Raw genomic sequence first — 22462 nt, 5'->3', positions numbered from 1 at the left:
GTCCTTCAAGCCTCCCAAGTTGTTCCTGCAGGCTCCTGATCTGGTTTCTTCCATCACTCATGGCTGGCGGTAGAGGCCTGTCTTGTCCTCTCTGGAATCTATCATTCCTCCTTCCACCTGATGGTCCCCAACCTGGCAAAAGTTCCTGCTATTGCTCCCAAGACTTCTTTCAATGCTCAGAAATCACCCCCTGGCACTGTGTTTTCTGTGTTTTTGTACTTCATCCATCACAAACATAGTAGCTGAACCCTGCCCACAATTTATTTCCTACCCCTGTCACAAAAAAATCTCTGAGTGAAAGAATTAGCATGCTTCTCTTTTCGATAACAGTTCTTTGCTGACTACGCAGACATGGACAAATTAGCCCAAGTTGTGTCTTGACATCCAGAGACCCATCATGGCCTCACATTCAGTTTACTCCAAAAAGGGTAAATTGCCTGAAGGTGCAAAAATATTCAACTTTTTGCAAAAACTAAAACCCACAAATTTTCATTAAGAAAATTAGGAGCTCCCAGAACAAATTTGTTAAATGCAGCCAGCCTCCTACCTCACTGTAGCAGAGGTAACTCTACACAAAGCGGCATGCTTGCTGCTGTACTCCAGTCTCCTCACCACAGGGTCTCAGCTGTGGGGCTTTGAGCTGCTCCTCCCTGGTCTTGTCTCTGTTTTGCCAGCCACTGCGGTGTGCTGGGGGCAGGGGGGAGCAGGAGCGGCTGGGGGTACTCAGGAAGAAGCAGGAGCTGGTAGCAAGTGGGTATGGAGCAGGTTTTTGGGTAGTCTTTGTACTGGTCCATGTCATCCAGGAGCTCTGCTTTCCTTGGGGTGACCTCGCAGTCTGAAACAGGTGTCTGTGGGCTCTGTTGTTGCCTCCTCTAGCAGGGAGATAGATGGGCTTTTGGCTGAGACGGGTGGAGAACAGGCGAATAACCCCAGGTGAGATAGTATTCGCTGTGACACTGGGAGCACACGTGTCCTGTCCTGGGAGCGTGGCTGTGTACATCCCTCCCAGGATCTTTTTAACAGATGTCAGCTGTGGTGGCAAAGGAAGATAGGGAGTGAACATGAGTCCAAAATGTGCCTGGCCCGTTTAACTTGGCAGGGAGGGGATTTGTTTGCAGAGCATCGCATAGTGGAGAGGGAGTGTGTGTCTTCAGCGAGAGGGCAGAAGCAGCCCCAGAGCACACGGACAGAGGCTGGCCATGAATAAATTTGCTAGAAATGAAGGAAAGCGGAGAAATAATGTCAGGGGACAGACATTCATCCTGAGCAGCAGGAGCAGAGAGCAAATCGCTTGTAATATGGACTAGAAAAATAGGGTGAAAGTCTGGTGTGGTGCCTGGCAAGCAGCTGTAGCAGGGAGCAGCATGCAGCTCCCCGGGACATCCCTGACCCAGCCTGCTGTGCCATTCCCAGGTGCTCAGGGGGTGCAGCACATCCATGGGGCCCTTACTGTACTTGCCGTGTCTCTGGCTGAAGATTCTTCCATTCCCTTATCTTTCTGACAGGGAACGGCTGTTTACTTGGTGCTCCCTGATAAGATTTTGGCTCGGTGTTTCATTTATTTTCTTTTCAGCAAGTGGAGGCAGCACACTGAGAGGAGATTTTTAATTGGCTTTAACACTGTGCTGAGAAGCATTCCCAGGGTGTTAATGATATAGAGAGCATTGTGCAGTGAAATTGCAGTTCAGACAAAATTAGGAACTGTAATGAGGTAGAAGAGAAATTTTGATCCACAATCCAATTTGAAAGGCGCACAAGTACCCTGTGTTATGAAAAATGAAATACCAGTTTTAGCTAGGAAGCAAACTTGCTCAGAAACCTCAGTAATCTCATTCTGGATCAATATCGATGTTTCTCCTCACTTCTAGCAACAGGAAAATTCCTGTTTTTCTCAGAGGAAAATTCCTAGATGGTGCTGGAGAGAAAATTATAAGATTAGAAGAATGAGTCCAGGTTCAGGTGTGTTCACCTGAACTTTCACAGTCCGGCTCTTCTCTAACACATGCCTGGCCATCCCTGAGGAGCACTTGGCAGCGGTGGTGGCACGGGGCAGCCCCAATCCCAGCACTGCACCGTGTGCCTGGTTGTCACCCACAAGCTGTGAATGACCTCAGCCATGGGTCGTGGTGTCCATCCTGCTTCTCCTCTGGACAGGCAGTGCTGCTCAGCAGCTGCAGGCACCTCCATGTGCTGGAAGCAGGCAGGACAAGTGAAAAAGCAGAGCACAGAAGCAATTAAGAAGTAAAAACTTCTAGTGGCAGAAAAAGGACGAAAAAGGGTTGGTCTGAAAACATTTGATGCCTGAATTCTTCATTTGGCCCTAGCTGTGGTACTGAGAGAGCTTTTGAAAAACAAGAACAAATGCGATCTATGCTGGAGCTATATCAAGATGTGGGTGTCCTCTCAGAACACTGTTTGAAAACAATCCCAGTTTGTTCCTCTCCTTACCTTTCTTTTTATGTATATAGTTCAGGTGTTATGGTAAGAGAAGTCTCATCGTACTGCTCATTGTCTTTCCCTAAAAACAACACCGATGTCCTGTAATTTCCTTCTTTGTTCTGTGGGATAAGCCCACCAAAATCGTGGTAATCAGTTTTGCAGTTTTGTAAACCTGTTTCGCAAACCCTGAATATTTGTTGGCTGGCTGAGCCAGCTCATAATAGAGTCTGTTGTATGTGTTCTGCATGCTCGTTGTTTTTTGAACTTCTTTTTCTGTACAAAGTTGCCCAGGTAATTGCCTTAATAATCACCATAAGAGGGGTCACTTGCAAGTGAGCACAGATCCAGCGTGGCTTGGCACAATCTCTTGCTGTGCAAACAACAGCTATCTTTTCTAAGTATCAGTGCTGATGTCTGGATGTTGTATGTCCATTAAGCTTGCCAGTTTGCTGCTTCACGTTTTTCATGTCAAGCAATAAGCAAATGAGGTTGCATTATAAAACTAAAGAAACGTTCAAGAAGCTTGCCTGTCTGCGCATTGGCAGGACTGCAGCCAAAGCTCTAGAGTTAAACATATATGGGGCTGGTCAGTGAAAAACTCCACTGCCACTGCAGTGAGGATATGTGAAAAAGATTATGACTTCTGCTCATAGAGTTAAAAATCCATCAAACTTAGGGTCAGAGTAGTTAAAACTGGAATCTTCTGGGCTCCCCTCGACAGTGTTCTGCCCTAACTTTGTTAGCTTAGTTAGCAGTGGTCATTCTATCATGCTTCTGTGTCCTGTGCAAAAGCAAAAGACAGCACCAACCAGTCAGTCATTCACAGTATTTCCAATTTAAAGAACTTTGTTAGAAGCTTGTTAGAACTTTGTTAGCTTGTGTTCTGAACCTCTACAACTTGGATAACTCAGATAAGTTATCCACATTGCATCGGACTGCTAGGAGGAAAAAGCAAACGACTATTTTATATATCAGGCTCAGTTAACTGATAATTGTGAAGTGCTTGAAGTTACTTGGGTGAGGATACTAATGCACATTAGAATGACAAACATCTGAGTTTTAAAAAAAATAATGCTAATAAACCCACAGCATGTTTTGAAAATGTGGGCGTTATAACTCCCCCAGAAAATATCACTTCTGATAAACAAAGTCGCTTTACTGCAAAAACTGGCATCAGCTTCTCAAATACTTAAAAATAGAAATAACATTCTCTCTTTCCCCAGCTTGTGAAGGAAATACATTGATGAATTTAGAGAATTTATTCATTGTTAAGTGCATGAGTGGATGTGTTAAGTAGAGAATCTAATGAGAGGGAGCTAATGAGGGGGAGCTAAGCGGGCAGGAAGACTTTTGCATCTAGTTCTGAAAGTGGAAAAGTCAGCAAATGTCCTTGTGTCTCCAGAGCCTGGGCCCTGTTCTGCGTGAGTGCTGCCTTCAGCTCCTGGCTTCCATACCTGCTAGTTTGCAACTTCATTGTTTCCATAGAAAAAGGTGTGTGAGGGCCCTACAACAGCATCACTTCAGGCTATCCTGTGGTGATAGTTAGTCAAGAACTTATCTGTGTCATCACTGTGATGCAGTTGTGCAGGAAAGGGTCCTAACTGAGAGAAACCATCACTGATGAATTCAGTTTAACCATGAGGCTAAAAAGTGGCTGTCAGTACTATTAAACAGTCTATGCGCTTGTATTTCCCAGTAAGTGGCTTTGATGCACAGAAGCTTTGAAGGAGGGCTGAGTTCCTAGGGAGCAAATCAACAAAACATTAACTGACTGAACATTTCCCTGTGGTTACATCACTGGTCAATTTTTCAGGTACCCATGTGTATACCCTGAATGGAACCGATCCTGAAGGAGATCCTGTGACATATGGCCTGACCTATGAAGCTGGATCAAGACGCTACTTTTCTGTTGACAGAAACCTTGGAAATGTTACGCTAATTGAGGAACTTGACAGAGAGGTAGAGTACAGCAAGACGTCACCACTTTGTGTATGCATGGATTTTCCTTATGTTTCCATTGATCAATGGCTGTGAGGGGCAACATCAATTTGCGTCATATGAAACATGTAATTTACTTCGTAATTCCGAGACACGATAATTCACCCATCAGGTTGTTTTCCAGTTGATTTGCACCACTAACACTGCTATCTAACTTGTTGGCAGCTGTGGGCTTTTTTCAGCTTTTGCCAAAAGAGAAGTTTATATTTTATATTTATCTTCCCCCATCCACACCCCATCGCATACAGTTCTATAATCCTCAGACAGAATCTGTATTTCTTTAGGACTCTCCTGTCTTTAGGAGAAAGTAGATATTTATGAAAGCAGTGTTCCGGGACGCTTTTCTAGTTACATATAGCCCTTTGGCCCATAACCACGTGGGTTAAAGTTGTTCCTAGCAACAGTAGCCTAAAGGCAACCTTATTTCAGGAACACAGGCATAACCATTATGTATGTTTTGCAGTGAAGAGTACGCTATACTTAGCAAACCCTTCAAAATACTGCATACTAAGAAGAATTTTAACAAATAATGTTGTTTTAGGTGGTGTTTCTTCAAAAATGACTGATTTTTCACAAGCACTTTATAGAACAATATGAATTCCCAGAGCACCTGTCTCCTGACAGTAGCTCCAGAAAGTCCAAGAAGCCCTTTAGCTGAAGCCCCTGAGGGGTCTCTTTAGTCTCTCCTGTGATGGTTTTGTGGTATCAGTTGTTATTTTCATGTACCTGCTGAGATATGTTTAAATCTGCAGTTCATTTTCCAATAAGGGCAAAACCTTCTCTCTAACAAATGAATTTTATTGGTTTACAGAAAGAAGATGAGATTGAAGTTATTGTCAGTATTTCAGATGGCCTGAGTACAGTAAGTATTTAATTATACTCTAACTTGTCAAACTGTCCGCCCTGCAGTTGTACCTCCTCCCATTAAATTACCTTACAGGGACTATCTCATTTTATCAGAAAACATAATCTCATTAGAGTTTTACCTCCTGTTTCAAGAGCCACTGAACTGCCAGTAACTCAGGTCTCACTCCAGCTCCTTACTCAGCTGTTTGAGGATAATTACAGCATAGTGTGAGCTGAAAGCTTGACTTAGTGGCCTGCAGAATAACAGCAGCTTCCTACGAAGTTTCACTGTCAGCTCAGTGGGATTCATAACTAAGAAGGAGCTGAAGGCTTTTTGGAGAAATATGTGACATTACAGCAACCTAGTGTTAGACGCATGAGAGCTGCCTGTCCATCCACCCCCACAATGTTTCTCTAGTGTGGCATTAAGAAGATTTGCCTAGGCTAGCTCAGATGGTGAGGGTTTTCGTCTGCTGCTGAATAAAGCTTTGATCATGTCTAATCATTAAGGGCTTAACCGAGGCATTGCACAAGTATCCAGTCCTAGTTCTACAAATTTCCTTGACATTTCCAGTTTACAGACACACTCTCACAGTCAGGATGTTAGTCTGCTGGTAAGAGGACCTGGGCTTCATTGCTAGAGGAGCAACAAAAGTGGGACCCTCTTACTATCCACAGAACTGGATAACTCTAGAGCTTTTTCTCATCTCAATCAAATGAAATGAGATTACCGCATGCTTGGGAGACACCCACGTCCTACAGGCACAACTACCCCCACAATCTCCGTAAATAGCTAGTAATGGGATCACATCCACCTGCCCGCTTTGTAGACAACTGGGAAGTTCATCAAATATATTTGTGTCCATATTTTTAGAAAAAGAATATGCATTTTCTTCAAGGTAGATTGTTAAATATTAAAAACATGCATTTGTTACATCCAAATTATGCATGCTATTAACCTAATATGATACAAATGAGGCATTAATGAATGCCCTGTGCTGTCAGTACCAACCTTATACTGTCTTTTGTGTATTCCCATAAAAGATATCATGGTATCTTGAATGCCATAAAGAAGAAGACTTAAGAAAATCAGCCCTGATCTATAACTTTATAAAGTACGCTAAGACTCCTTATTTAATTTAGAGATATCTGCATGCTCTCCACACAGATATCCACAAAATTCTTTTGGATTTTGTGGTTTTCTGTTTTCTCTTTTATATACTTAATTTTGGTAGTGCAAAGGCATCCTATTACGAATTTTTCATTGCCTTTGGCTACACTTTAGTAGACAAATGAACAGATTTTGTTGTAAATCAGCTTGACATATAACGTGTTCTTCATATTCTACTCCAGGTTTCGGAAAAAGTTAGGATTCTTGTAACAGATGCTAATGATGAGAGCCCAGAGTTCATCAATACACCTTACATAGTCCAAGTCCCAGAGGTTGGTGAAGTTTCTTTGCATACTATATTTCAGTAGATTGGAAAGAGGAGCTAGTTTGTTTTCAGTCAAGTAATAAGATCAGCAGGACTAATTGGCATTGTTTTGTTTTGGGATTTGGGCAGGGATTTAGTATTTACTGCAAACTTAGGGAACAAGTTAGCAGATTTCCTGACACCCTTATTCCAGAAAGTTTTTCTTGTTTCTTGGTCTTCTCCAGTTTCTTCCATTTTAATCTCTTCCCTCTTTTCTTTCTGCTCTTTGGTTCCTTCATTCATTTATATTCTTTCTACTAGCTCCCTTTTTCTGCCTCTTTGCATGCTCAATTTGCTTTTTTTTTTTTTTTTGTAACTCCCCTGATTTTTCACTTCTGTCTGAGTCTGGTACCTCTTTCTGCTCACAGAACACTCCCTCTGGCAGCAGTATCTTTAAGATCGAGGCGGTGGACAGAGACACTGGTTCTGGGGGAAGTATCACCTACTTCTTGCAGGTAAGGTATTGCCTCTACCTTCAGAAACCATCTCTCTCCTAAGATGCAGAGGATTGAACTGCTAGTAGTGTCTATAGGACCAATTTTGTACTGTGCACCAGAAAACAAGCTTTGACAAATTGGATATTGTCTGGTGAGCAGCCAAGTGCAGTCCAACTGCCAGGGGTTGGTGCTGGGGTTGCCACTGTCACTCTTGTGCTTGCCAGTGGGAATCCTTGCAGCACGGCTCCTATTGGCCCCTTTGGAGTGACAGGGATAGCAAGTCTAATTTGTAGTCCTGTGTGCACGTGGGATTTCAAAAGTATGGAATAGCTTTCTTTGGAAAGCAAAATGCATTGGAAACCCAAATCTGCATTTGGATGTAGCAGACTGGTGCATCACTGTAAAATATTGGGTACTAAGTCTCCTCCCTGAAAAAGCCCAGTGCCTGATTGAAAGCAGCCTTTCAGGTATCGCCCACTGGTGAAGAACAGAAAGGGCTCTGTATGTAAAGCTGAACTTCTGTGTTACAGACCCCTTGCATGCCAAAATACAACATCTTGCATGATGTTCTTCAACTTCCTTCTTCCTTTAAGCAGCTTCTTCCAGACGAGCTGCAGTTCCCTTTATTCAGGAGACAATAAAATAAAAACCAAAACAAAAACCGATTTGTTGCCGTGTTTACCTTGGGTACAATACAGAAACAAGTTGGAATATATTTGCATAGCACTAAAGCTGATGTTGTTAAGACCTTGGACCTACTGTGGAAGAACACCTTGTTGAAATCTAGTTTTGATTTCACTGATTATGATCCAATTAAAATGCAATATGTGCAGGATTCAGTTTTACCCAGGGCTTTTTCCAGAAAGCTGATAGACTCTGAAGCCAAGGAACAGCTATTTTAAACTTCTGTCTCTACCTAATATATTTGTATACCAAAAAAGCTTTCTAAATATGTGTATTTGTTGAAAAAATGCAGCTATAACTTTTGGCACAATTTATGGGAATTCTCAAGTTGTGCAGAAAAACAAATTCTTTGAAAGTCTGGTGTGGGCAGGTGGTGACGTCCATCAAAAAGACAAAGATTATCCAGCAGTAGCAATTGTGTACGGAAACCCAAACAGAGCTGTGTTACTGGATTGTTCCAGTCAGGCAGAAGGGAGGGTGACATTTTTAGTCTCTTCTGGAAATCGGATGTCTTTTAGGCGTTTCTTTTGGAAAATCACTTAAACATTAATTTAAAGTCCTTGGCAATAATCTATGTATGCAACATGCCTGCTTCTCTGAAGCCAGAACTTTGAAATGCTAAGGGATAACACCATTTTTCTTCTTCCTTTTTTTTCCCCACATTGTCTCCCCCACCCCACCTTGGTTAGGCCTCTCTACCTCATTGTGTGCAATGAACTGGTAGCCAATTCAAGATTTCACAATGAAATACTAAAAGGTTTTTTTAAATCTACATTGAAGCTAACTGATTTATTCTGAATAATGAGAGACTCATGGTTGGTTCATGAATTGTTCATAAACACACAGAGGTGAAATTCATCAAATACATTATTCACCCAAACTATATCATTATTCTGGTCTTTTCCCTTAGAAGATGAAATAGAAGATTAATCCCTACAGCAATCTTATTTCCATACCTGTAATCTTCTGCTGTTTTTCCTTTTCTTCTAGAACATCCATGCTAATAAGTTTACAATAGACCGTCACAGTGGTGTCCTGCGCATCAAAACAGGGGTCACCCTGGACTATGAGAAATCAAGAACACATTTTGTCATCGTCGTAGCCAAGGTATGAAGCTTTTTTCAAAACTAGAGGAGATGGAGGGTTGCATTTGAGAAGGGCAGCTTAGGTCAAATAGAGGGATGGCTTAAACAGTCTCTGAAATAACCATAACACTGAGGCAGCAGAGTCACTCCATCTGCCACGTCTGGCAGTATGATGGGTAACATGGAGAAGTGAGGGAGGAAAGGTGACCAGCTGAGTAACATCTGGAGACATTTGGTGGTGGGTTTCCCACATTTAGATCAGGCTTCAGTGCCAGGGCAATAAGTCCAGCTGCAGAAAGTCACCTGTGTACTTTGAGAGTCACCTAGAAGCAAAAGAGTTGGTGTTTCAGCCCCAGCTTTGAGAAGTCAGCCTCTGTGGGCAAGTGCATGTGCTTGGGCTCCCTCCTATTGTCCAGCACACAGCCCTGCCACAACAAAGGGGCAAACCCTGGCAGGCAGGCAGTGTGGATCGCTGTCATTAGCCACAGGAAGACAGAGGAGACAGCTGGACCCAGGGCAGCACACAAGTGACTTTTATAGAAATGTCTGTGGATGCTTTTCTTTCACCTCTCTGCTGCCTTGTGGCAGGATCTTATTCGAATCCTGCAAATATTGCTGCATGTCCCTTCTTTCCGCTATCATTCTCAGCAGTGCTGTGCCTGTGGCACAGCTGAGGATTCATAACAGACATTAAAAGTTTATGGGATTCTGAAGTAAAGTCTCTCAGGATCCTGTGCAGAGCTGTCACACAGGCAGAGTCACACTGGCGGAAAGAAAATGATTCTGCTGCTACTTACAGTGACTTTGAGTTTCTTATGTTTTATGAAAAATATGGATCATGTTATTTATTTAGGCAAGGTTCATTTGAAGAGAAATAACCAAAATTTGGTCTAAATGTTGCCTTTGGGGCAGTGAGGAGGAAAAAAAAACTGTCTCTCCCCCAAAAAGTGGAAGTTGCAGAACAGACACAGCAGACATGCTAAACAATTCATACAAGCATGACTACTGACATCCAGCCAATACTCTGAGATTGTTAAAAGCTTCTGAAACTGTGAGGAATTTTTCTAATTGTCTCTGCTGTATCGATAGCACAGAGTTGATTGCTGTAAAGTCCCCAGACACTGTTTATACACCATGGCTCTCCAACAGTTTCTGACTTTGTGCTCCTCCATCCTTTCACTTTAGACTCACACGTAGGAGTCCCTAGGAGACTTTGATCACCTGCATTGTTTAATTTTTCCCTGGAAATGCACTACTTTGCTACCTCACATTGTCTTGAATTTATGGCAAGACTATATGTGGGATGAAAAGCTGTAGATCTTGGTTGCTTTTTTTTTGCATCTGTTTCTAGCTGTCCCCTTTCTCTCTCTCAAAAAAAAAGCTGAATTCCTTATCCCATCTGTTGTTGACAACAGATTGTATATAACTGCATATATTGGCACAACCACCTTAATAAAAGAAACTACTTCTGAGACGTTGCAAGATGTCTACTTAATCAGAGAGGAAGCAGGACAAATGGAAAAGAGAAGGGAATAGGAAAGCAGAGATGAGTCTGTGCGTTAAGAGAGAGAAGGGATTCCTGGGACTGTGCTTTTGAAGGCTCGTGAGGAGTGTACAGTGCCATAAACAGATTTGCAGGCATATTCCAGCAGATGTTTGATGATGACATCTCTTCTAGGACGGTGGTGGGAAGCTCAGGGGAGACAACAAAGTGTTTTCAGCCACAACAACGGTTACTGTCAATGTGGAGGATGTTCAGGACACACCTCCCATGTTCATCGGGACTCCCTACTATGGATATGTCTATGAGGATACACTCGCAGTAAGTGCTGGTTTTAACCTGTAGGAGAAGTGCAGTCTTTCACATCTCAGTCAAGGCAGACCCATGCTCTAGGCTGTTTGTACAGTCCCCTTGATGACAGGCAATCCTGACATCCCCATAATGCAGAATACTTTCTGCTCAGTGACGGCGAAATAGGCAGAAGGGGCCAGGAAGTCCTCACAGGCCTAAAATCCACCAGATTATGAAGCAAGCAGGGACATACTTAGCAGAACCACTTAGGAGATCTCCTAAGACTGCGTTTGTTGGCACATATCTGCTGCTGAAGATACTACTTCATATATACCACAGACAAACCAAGGAGTACAGTGAGCTCCTGCCTGTGTCATCACCTCACCTAATGGCAGGCTTGCTTAAAGGAGAGTATAGAGCTTAGAGTTAATTCATTGTATCCACCATGGTGCCTTCAGCTGTATATTATTCTTGGTGTTGATGATGCTTCCAGCTATATATTATTCCAGAAGCTGCAAACTAATGAATTGTCCCTATATCTACGCAATGGCATGACACTGTATATGGATCAGTTTTTACCCTGATACATAAGTTTTGATTATTTATTTTTTTTTGTATGTAGGATGAGAAGTGGTATCTGCTTGTGAAAACACCCAACCTTAGACTATTGTTGGTGTCTTAGCACCCTGTTCACCTGATCTTCCCTTGAATTTCAGGAAAGATTGTGTCTTTACTTTCTGTCCAGAACTCCGATGTACACTTCAGCCCTTGCATGACTGGTTATTGCTGTTCAGTTCGTAGGCTGTTACATTTCAGCAGCATAGAGGAGTATTGCTTGTGAATTTTCAAGAAATTCAGAATGAATGATATTATGTATATTGATTTATTCTGTGTAGTTGCATGTAGATCTTGAAATAACTATCAGGTACACACACGGGAGTTAGTGTTTACCATGGAAACAGGAGTCAATAAATGTTAATTACATCCAGCCTGAGCTCATAATTTACACCATTATGATGTTATAATGACGGAAGCACAAACAGGTCCTTCCCAGTGTGAATTTTGCTATTAGAATGAAATCCATAGAGAGATAAGCTAGCAGATTCCTGTGTTGTTTACACATTTGATGTTAATTTTGTAAACTTGCTGCTTTGCTCCTTGGTGAAGTTGTCAGGATTTACAAGTACTATGTCACTTTCAAAGGGACTGCACTGCATTTTGCCCCATAGGCAGATTTTATTGCAGCTTCCAGCATGAATGATAATAAGTACAGTTTTGTATTTCCAATTGCTCTAACAGAACCTTGCTCTCATCTGAAAAATTCACTCAAGGGTTGTCATCAAAATGTTTGTTCCCTGTTGCCATTTGTGATTAACTAACAGTTTCTTCAGTGTTCCTGTTTTTGCAGTCCAAAACAGTAGCACTTGAATTCAGAGGCCTAAATTGTGCAATTCATTGTCAGTTGGGTGAGCACTGCAGTGCTGGCAGTCATCATCCTTTGCAGTTGATAGTAACGGTCACATGAGCAAATGGTCTCCAGTGTACAAGCTCTGTACGTATGGCCCACGGCCATGTTACTTGCACAGACAGACAGCAAGGCTTTTAAGGACAGTTAAATCATCATAATTTTCATCACAATTTTATGCCCTAAATGTTCCATGAGGCAAGTTGCTTTGTGATGCCTTGATTTGCTTTTGCTGCCTGTCTGAACTTGATCGGGTAGTACAAAAATGATCTGATGACTCCTCAGTGGCTGCCTGGGTCTCTGCATGCCATGGGGCGCGCAGCAACACCAGGAGCTGTCCAGCAGCTACCAGAGGGCGTCTTGGTAGTGAACCAAAATAAATCTCAGGTCTCAGATGGGTTACTCCAAATCCTTTGCCCAAGCCTGTGGCTGTGTGGGGTCTGCAGCTGCTGCACACCCATGCCACCAGCACTGCCCCAGCAGTGGGCAGGGGCAGCGGCACAGTGTGCCTGCTGGTCCTCTGGTGCTCACCTAAAGGGGAACTGGAAAAAGGACAAGAGACTGGATGCAGGGAAACAGGCACGGTATCTTGGCAAGCACATGGCATGCCCTGAGACTGCAGCAAGCCCTGGCCTCCCCGGGGCAGCTGGGACCCATGTGCTGAAGCAGGATACTCTGCTGTTGGTGCACACAGTGGCATGGTGCTGGCAGCAAGCTGGAGAGGGCAGGTGGCACAGGGGCTCCACAGGGAACAAGTGGTGGCAGGGTCATCTCCACTTTGTGTGAGGTACCATGTATGGGCTGTAACATCACTGGGAACAAATAAAATCATCGGTGTAGGAATGACACAGAGTTGGTCCAAGGAGTGGCATCCTACGTGCTCGGCAAAGCGAAGCACAGACTTTTCTAGTTGGGAGTCAGTGGTCCTCGGTGTGTTTCCCGTGCAGCATGAGCAAAAGTACCCGCTCTTCCATCCACACCTCACTGCATAAAAACTTGCTGAAGTTCAGTTTATGAATACACAGTTGCAATTTCATTGCTTTTTGATCTCAGCACACAAAGTAATTTCCCATTTCTCCCCAGGGCTCTGAGGTCCTCACTGTTGTTGCTCTTGATGGAGACAGAGGAAAACCTAACAGTATTCGTTACTGCCTCGTGAATGGTGAGTAGACTTGACTTGTAAGAAATCTGAAGAGGAGTCAAAACTAGATGTGACATTAAATTAGAGGGGGATTGCTAGAGCTTAATAAAGCTGAGACAGACTCATGAAATAGTGTCAGGTATCTCAAACAACTCCAGGGCCCTGTCTACCAGAAAACAAGCTACGATTCACTGAGTTTTAGTACCGGCTTCACAGAACTATGCATGGAGTTGTTAGCATGGCTGATTTGTTAGGCACCAGTAGCCTCCTTGCTGCTTCAAAAAAATGTAAAGGGAGATGCATTCACTGCCACTGAGTATCTCCATCATTTAATCTGAGAGACAAGAAAATGCATTGGGAGATCCAGACATGATATTTAGAGGTATATTTTTATTAATATTGTCATTTAAGTGGCTAAACATTCAAATGTCTGGTTTCTTGGAAGAAATTATATTTACTAGTGAAGAGAGACTGACTGTCCAGGGCACTAGAAGTAGGTATTATCAAAAGATTAATGCTTTTCATCAGCAATTCGGAGAGTGTCCATAGCATGTCTTTTAATAGCATAAAAAACAGACTTAGCTGAATTGATGACTGGTGAAGTCAACAACTTAGATCAACTAAACTGCAAGCTACAATTTTAGTTTTGTTTGGTTCTCTCTTCCTCCGAAGCAGGACTTGCATGACAACTGGGCACCCTGACTCACAGAAGTGAGAAACCAAAATTTAATGAAAGAAATTTGAGGCTTAATTGAGAGCTATGCAGAAACTTCTTAATTGTGTTATGTGATTTAAAAAGCAAGGTAGAGCGGACGGAGAGGGGTGCAGTTCAGGTTTTTTCTTGACATAGGAAGGGACCCATGCTAAGGTTCCTTCTCCCCTGATACAAGGAGAAAAGAAAGGCAGAAGCACTGAGACAAAAGGTAACAGAAGAGAAAAACAGATGGAAAGCAAGAAAGTAAAAAAGGTGGAGAATGAGGAGTAAAAACAAAGAAATGGAACAAAAAGAAGCTAGACAAGGGAGGAAACTGAGGAAGGGAGAGTAAGTGGAGGCAGGTGAACCAGGCAGTGTATGAAAGGAAGAAATTGAGAAGAAATACTATATTTCCAAAGAAAGTAGAGGACCACCTGCTATGGGAGAAAATGGAATAAAAAGGGTAAGCGATTAGGCAAGAGTGGCAAATGAAGATGGAAGGGGATGACAGACTAGTAGCATGAAATGGAAAAGAGGAAGGGAATATGCTTTTAGTGCATAGAAAGTTATGAAATAGAAAAGAAGAGATTACAGCAGGTGCCTGCCCTTCCACCTCAGACCCTGACCTGAGTCATGACAAGCCATTATTACAATAACTGCAGGCTGACTAACGGCAAACGGGAAATTATTTATTCTTTACAAGCTTTTTTTTTTTTTTTATCTAAGGAGGGTGAAACCACTTTAGAAAGCACTCTAATCCTCTGAATGTGCTATATGGAGGAACACATAGTGCTACATACTCTTGAGTTACCAATTTCCCTGTGGTACCTAGAAAATAACGCTAGGTATTGTGGCTTGAAACCACTATTGACTTCAGCTTCTTCTCAGTCAGAATGTTCTTTCCAGGCCAATGTATCTTAATAATTGACCAGAGCATGATTCAATAGCTGTTCATTGTTGTGCCTAGTATACTGTAATGAAGTTGCAGTTATTGCAGGTATTAGCAAAATGGGACACTGTCAGATGGTTTAAAAATTAGCACTGAAATTGAGTTAAAAAAAAAAAAAAAGAAAAATGGCTTGGCTTTCAGATTATTATCCTTTATTTCTGAGCCTCAATCTCCTTTATTTTAAAGGTTTTTCTTTTTCTCCTTTCAATGGTATGCTCTGCCACATTGGCCATTAAGGCCAATACCATGAGTGAGGTAGCATGCAAGGGTGCCCGTAGCCCTGTGGCAGAGCAGGGCAGGGCCCCCTGAGCTGTCGGCTGGTCCCTTCCTGGGCAACTCCCTGTTTTTGGCTGTGACGGTGAAGTGGGCGCAGACATTGTGATGAGTTGCTGCTGCCTCTTTGCAAGCTGACATTTGCTTCAGTACAAATTCACCAGGTCTAAAGGGATCACAGCCCTGTTCACATTCTTTTCAGAAAGATGAAAATTAGGTTGCAGGGGTCAAAGCCAGCCCACAGCCCTGTTCTGTCTGTGGATCAGACTCAGGCTCAATGAAAAAAGCCTGAGCTTTACCTGAGGTTCTCCAAAATCACTTTTAGTTCAGGCCAGCCTTGCAGAAGGCTGAGAGGTGTTTTTTATTATTATCAGCTGAGCATCTAAGGGCAGATGTTTCTCAAGAGACACTGTTTGCAGAAAGAGTGACTGTTTCAGATTGTCAAACTTCTCACCTTAGCTGATATTACTGAGAGAAATATTCTTGTTTCTCAGACTTAACTATGTATGAATTTGCTAATTAAAATGAGGACTGTCTATTTTTGTCTAAACCAGCATATGAAGAAGACAGCCTAACAGAAATGATTACCAAATTTGCATGCCAGGCTGCTGAATCTAGAAGGGAACCCGACCAGGGTGGGTGAAAGGAGAATGAGGGTAGCTGTCCATATGGGTAGGGCTCTGCCAAGCCATTCCTAGGGGAGGAATCCCTTGTTGGCCTCCATCTGTGTTTTCACCACACCATGACCAGGCATCAAAATACTTCATTTTTGAAAGGCAGAGGCAGAGCTAGTGATAGGGATGGGGGATGGATACACATGCAAACAAAGGTATGCTTAATGAAGTATATGGCTGATTGATTGTGCTTGTTCAGAAAACAGGAAGAATGGCCTGTAACTAGGGCATCTTGGTTTATTACAGGAAGCGAAGGTTCCTTTGAGATCAGCAACACAACTGGAGCCATTTCTGTTATAAAAAGCCCAAATCAGCTCAAGAAAGAAGTGTATGAACTAAAAGTTCAGGTATGCTCTGTGGTCACTTGAAGACTGTTGGTCTTAAATGCCCTAAGTAGTCATGATTGTCTAAAATAGCTCAATTTATAGCCCACTTTACCTGTTTTAGGAGCTATATTTGAGCAGACTGCTCGATACTGTAAAACAGAACAAACTGCTTTTGTTCCATGAGATATTTGGTGTCGTAAATATCTTCTTTCAAGTGAAGTCATCTTGTCCTAGTTTCATGTCTGAGCCTAGAGAATCAAAATCCTTTGCGATATGCAAATAACTGTTCTCTGTATTTTCAAATGTTATTGCTGGACTGGGAATTGACATCTTGTAACTGCTATGTGAAGAGATAGGTAACTGCAAAGTCTGTGATTAGTAATAGGATTGGGGTAGATCACACTGTGTCGTGTCAATAACCACTCCTGAAGCATTGATCAATCACGTACTAATAAATAAGTGCTAACACCCTGATGAGCTGGTATCAGTGTGACAGTCTTCATTATTTAAGCAGTTTCTAAAGAGCAAGGATTTAAAAATGTAGAGTTAGATTGTGAAGACTATCAGTTTTCCTCTAGCAAATGTGTATTAAAACCATGAGAGTTCGCCAAGGTAAGGACAATATTGTCTGAAGACAGTTTTAAATATAGCATGTCCAAGGGTACTTTGTCTGCTGGTGGACTTGAGCAGCTGGCTAACCATGAGAGATTGTAGGGTTCCTCTCATTGAAGTTACACTGATCCACCACTTCTTCCCCTAATCCCTGTGTTTTACTAAAGTCTGCTGGCACTTCTCAGATTCAGGATTAGTCGGGCCCTTTCAAGCTCTTCCAACCTCCTAATTGTAGCTGTGGCAACCTGGAGCTGGTGCAGGCTATAAAACCTGCCTGTGGGACTGAAAGGATGTTGTATAACCCCGTGGAGGTAGTGCCGTGTGCTTCTATGACAAGACTAGCACCCTCAGGTTGCCTATAAAATCACTGAGAAGGGTCAGATTCTTTAGAGTCAAGACACATCAAACCTTGACTCAGACTTCAAAATGCTCCTAGAGAAGCCTTCAATAACCTTGGGAAAACATGTCTCCTAAGCAAAGTGCCAAATGTTAAAGCAGAGATAAAAATACCTGGCTGGGTAGCAAGCATGAGCCTCTGTTTTGGCTGTATTCAGCAAAATTGCTTGTTTCTCAGCAGTACCTCCAGATTGGTTTGCACACCAGAGAGGATGAGTGGGAGCAGCTGTTATGGAAGGAGAGCAATGGCTGTGTGCCAGGAGGGCAAATTTTGTGGTCACTGAATGAAGCCTGCTGGATCTGCCTGGGCCTGGCTCACCCTGCCTACCACCCCTTCCTGGCAGACCCATTTACAGGGATGTTCTCCACTTGCTGTTGGTGCAGTTTCTTGTTCTGACCAGATGCATAGCAATACAGTCAGTGATACATACAGGAATTTAGGCATAATTTACAAATAAATTTCCCCTAACATCTAGTCAAAGTTGTGTTGCACCTTGGCTATTGCTGTCAGTTCTAACTGCATCTATTTCAAGTTGAGGATCTTCTTCCCCAGCCTCAGAAAGTGGTACAACAATCTTTCAGGTAAATTCAATCTTAGTTGCATGTTGCAGAACTGTAATATCAAATCAGTGAGGATGCTATTTGTTCATAGATGGGACAACAAATTATGTGATGGAATTTAGCACCACTCTACATATGGCATGCTTTAAACAATTGAATTTTACTTCTTCAGAGCAGTTTAGCAGTCTAGCACCTTTGTTTTTGAGCCCTTTGAATGCAAAAATGTCTGTTAGAGATACCTGCTTTGTTACAAAAACACCAGTCAGAGTTTCTGTGCTGACAGAAGAAATATCTTAGGTTCAACCCAGTGAATTAGACTGTGTGTTGGAATTGTTTAACTTTGATTTCATCATTCAGTTCAGAAAAATGCTAGCTAAACTTGCTCATCTGTACAAGCTCTATCCAACTTAAATTAAGCTCACGTAGGCAGGAAAGCAGAATTGTAAATCAGAGAATAAATCTAAAAAAAAAAAAAAAAAAAAAAATCGTTCTGCTTTTTCAAATTTCCAGCTGCCTAAATGCAGCAAGTACAGTTTTTCCTGTAGTGTTTCAAAGCTGCTGTCCTTCCAGCAATGCCACAATCAAATACCTGTAATGCCCCAGCAAATTTAAAGTTCACCTTCCCTTTCTATTCTGTCAGCACTTCAGGCAAGCAATTATCTTGTCTTTATTAGATTATCTGTCTTTAGAGAGCTGTTTTCATCTAGGGTGATGTACAGAGCTCACAAAATGAGGAGATATTTTCATCAGGATTTTGTTGAGACTCGTATATTACCATAACCTTCTAATCATCATAAACTTCATTGTGAAATGGACTGAGGTTTCTAGAGAAATGTAAGCCTGTGAATCTGTGCACAAAATCAGTGTGTGTCGGGGTGATTTCTGCATGCAGAACAATATCTGAACGTGGAGCTGAGGAAAACCAGCTGCAGCTAAGAAGGGAATATTCCCTCATCTTTTTTCTCTCTACCTTCTGTAGGCATCCGAAGTCAGTCCAGAGGGTGACGTCTCTGCGTATGCTTTTGCCATGGTGACTATAAGGGTGGTTGACCTCAACAATCATCCTCCAACATTTTACGGAGAAAACGGTCCCCAGAACAGATTTGAACTGACCATGTATGAGCATCCCCCAGAGGGTGAAATCTTGAGGGGACTGAAGATTACAGTCAATGATTCAGACCAGGTAAGCGGAAACTACGTGGTTTTTGAGTTTTCCTGCCCTATTTCCCAAAGACGAGTAAGGGCTGTCAGGATTAGCAAATGTCTGGCCCCTTTTTTTTCTTTTTAGGACCTCAACTCTTTCACCTGCATTCCCAGAAAGTTCAGGGTAGACAAAGTATTTTTGGGGTCCATTACCATAGAGTTTGGAGCCAGAAGCATATTTAGTCTTTCATATCCCATTATGGCAATGAGCAGGGTGGTCCTAAAGCTGCAGTCCAGCTCTTGGGGCCACTGAAGTTCGGCAGTCCTCTGTTGGTTCTATTCAGCTGTGTAATGTCCAAGAACATTCCCTGTAGAGATTTACTTAGGACTCCCAACCACTTTAGTAACTTTAAGTGCAGTTGCTGTCTGTGTCTTCTCTAGCCCCTCTGGAAACAACGTGGTCTGTACCCTTACACTGTTTTTATTACAGCATATTATCCTTCTGGCCCTTTTGTTAGAACCAGAGTCTGCAGTGCGTACTTCGATAAATCATTCCCACTGGAGTGATATTTTTAGGTAATCTGAAAAAGTATGCCGGAGCCAAACTAACTAACCAGATCAAAGGAAAGAAAAGAAGGCTCCATTCATCTCCACCAGATATCTAGCTGACCTCTGATACCCATAGGTACTATGGTGATGGTTGCTATAGGGATCCCTAAGCTAAATACTGTATGAATGGCATCCATCTGAGTTAGCCTCAGGTTAGGTAGTGACAAGAGAAAGCTTAATGCATCTGAGAACTGTATTGCTATTGGAAAGAGTGCTCTTATATAACTGCTCAGTACTGTGCTGTTTTGACTGTATTGTACTCTATCAAACCCACTAGCTTCTTCCCCCTCCCTCCTGCTGCTCTGCAGCAAGCAGATAAATGACTGCTTTCAAAGCAGTGCTACGTCTATCCTGCTATTGTCACAGAGGATGTTGCTGCAGAAGAAAAGAAACAAAACCCATCTCTTCTATTTAGAGACAAAACATATATTTATCATATGTAGGCTGACAAAATATTCAGGGCTGCAAGTTAGGCTATAAAATAAGCAGAAAACATTGCTAAGTACACTATAGATTTCTCAAGAAGCTTCCTAGTACAGTGTAAGACATCACTCCAGCGAGAGTAGTTAGGTTTTGTTTTAAGGCATAGAAGGCAATGTTTCTCTTCTGCACAGGAGTTCTATATAGGGAAGCAAATTCAAATCATAATCAGTTTGTCACAGCCACTGTTGCCCCTTTAGGAGGATGGGTTGCGTAGGTGAGAATGAAGTTATGGGCATAGCCTGTTTCAGGCCGAAAGTTCAGTGGAAATGCCATCTTGCAAGAACATCATTCAGAAATTTCTCCCTCTACTCTCCTCATCTGACAGACGCAGCTAAAGGCTCGCTGTGTTGTCCCTTCAGTCATTCCCATGTCCCGCGGCTGTCTGCTATGAGACACGCAGAGTAGCTTGCTCTGAGCTGATCAGGGGTCAGTGCGCATCACTGTCAGAAATCACACAGCTGTTGGAGGGAGGCAGTTCTCTCCCCACCAGTGCCACCATCCCAAGTACAGAGGACTTCTTGTGGTCAGATATTCAACTTTCCCCATAGTCCAGCTGTTGTGGCTTTTTTTGCATGCCCAGCTTTACTGCCCAGAAGAAGAGAGCCTGTTGTCCCCTGTGTGGCTGGGGGGGTTTGTGTAGCCAAACCGTGCAAACTGCTGTGCTAAGGCACACCGCTGAGCTTAGATTCAAGATCACTCCAGTTTCCTTGTGGGTCCAACACTGAATACTTTTCCTCTTGACATGGTCTAAAGTTGCAGCAAGAACTGCTCGTAACAAGCTCCTTGGGAATACAGCTGCAAGTAAAGTTTTCCTGTTTGAAAGTTACTATTAGAAATTCTTCACCTCAAGATTCATGCTAGGGGCAAAACATGGCACAGCCAGGCACTGAATGTGGCTGGTTGTCACAATGTAATCATGACATTGTTGGAGAAATTGGTGAAGTCAGAGAGCTTGGTACATGGCCTCAGCTCATTTTCCTTCTTCCCCTGTAAGACAGAGACGTGAGAATCCCCACTTCATCTTTTTTCTTCCATGCTCCAGTTAATTTTAAAGAGTTGGGCTGGCACTGGGGCTCCCTGGTCCCAGCTCACACACCAGTAGTGGTAACCTTCTAGATTTTGCTGCTTCCCATTTCCTCTCTGGCTGGGTTTATCTATGTGATGGGATTTGTCTTCTCACCTCACCTGGAGCTATCAGATGTTTGCCACATTTTATTCTGCACAAGAGGGGCTCATTTCTGCTCCCAAGTGCACCAACCTCTAGTAGGTTTGGTGGCTGTAACTCTGGGCTGGCTTTACCCAGTCAGTGCAAACTGTCAGGTACCACCTCTGTTTGGAAATTTCACATCTTCGTGGCTCTGCATCATCCCAAGAATGAGTTATTAAAGGTAACAGGTTGTGTTTTTGAGAACAGTCTTGACTCAAGCAGCACAGTTGTCTTTCCTTGGCAGGAACCAGGAGAAGGCAGGGCTTCCTTGCACATGGTGGTGTCCTGCTCACCTGCACTAGCTGGCAACATGCAATACAAAGCCCAAGGCTCCTTGCCAAAAAAGTGCCTCTCGTAGCCAGTTCTACTGGAGGGTTTTTCCATTATGACTGGAAGAATAACCAAGCCTGTCAATCTACTTACAGAAAAGCTACGTCTGTTTTGTGACCAGGGCTGGAGGGATTATATAACTAAGCTTCTTAGTGGTCTCTTTCTCAGGGGATGGAGAACAGAGGTCTCTAAGCAGTAAGACTGATGCTAATTTTATACAGCCTGAAGAAACAGAACTAATGTAAGCTATAAGAAATGAATTGTTCACCAAAAACAATGCAGTATCTGCTTTTATTCACAGGGAGCCAATGCTAAATTCAACCTCCGTCTTGTTGGACCTGGTGGCATCTTCCGAGTCGTTCCCCAAACTGTCCTGAATGAGGCTCAGGTTACAATAATAGTGGAAAATTCTGCTGCTATTGACTATGAAAAATTCAAGGTGTTAACCTTCAAGGTACTTCTGCTTTATGTGTCTTCTCTGCCTGTGTATCTGATATGTGTATGATGGCTTACATATCTGATGGGATTTGTCTTCTCAGTCCACCTGGAGCTGTCTGATGCTTTGTCAGTGACATTATATTCCATATAAAGAACACCCATTTTCCACCCTTGGTTCATCAACTTCCAAAAGGTTTAATGGATGCATCTGGATGCAATTTAGTCCAGTCAGTGCAAACTGTTGACTATTATCTCTGTGAAAATTGTACATGTTGCTGGCTCTGAGTCATTCTAGGCAGAACCCTAAGGGTGTTATTTCTTCTCTTACAATGATAAATTCACAGGGTGAAATCCTAATTTCTCTGGAGCCAGAAATTCACCTGCTTAGTTCTAAGCAATTTTGTT

General features: G+C 42.7%; 1 protein-coding gene across 1 annotated transcript in view; it reads left to right on the top strand.

Moving 5' to 3' along the window:
* The window catches only part of CDHR1 (cadherin related family member 1), a 43161-nt gene that overhangs the window by 4713 nt on the left and 15986 nt on the right, over positions 1–22462 (top strand). The window contains exons 3-12 of the mRNA XM_032191732.1: positions 4253–4398; positions 5249–5299; positions 6637–6726; positions 7127–7213; positions 8870–8986; positions 10643–10786; positions 13305–13383; positions 16199–16299; positions 18827–19030; positions 21921–22073. Coding sequence (XP_032047623.1) covers positions 4253–4398; positions 5249–5299; positions 6637–6726; positions 7127–7213; positions 8870–8986; positions 10643–10786; positions 13305–13383; positions 16199–16299; positions 18827–19030; positions 21921–22073 — 1172 coding nt within the window. The remainder of the gene's footprint in view (positions 1–4252; positions 4399–5248; positions 5300–6636; positions 6727–7126; positions 7214–8869; positions 8987–10642; positions 10787–13304; positions 13384–16198; positions 16300–18826; positions 19031–21920; positions 22074–22462) is intronic.

This window comes from Aythya fuligula, chromosome 7, assembly GCF_009819795.1.
Source record: "Aythya fuligula isolate bAytFul2 chromosome 7, bAytFul2.pri, whole genome shotgun sequence".
Lineage (NCBI taxonomy): Eukaryota > Metazoa > Chordata > Aves > Anseriformes > Anatidae > Aythya > Aythya fuligula.
This window is presented reverse-complemented; position numbering and strand designations above follow the sequence as displayed.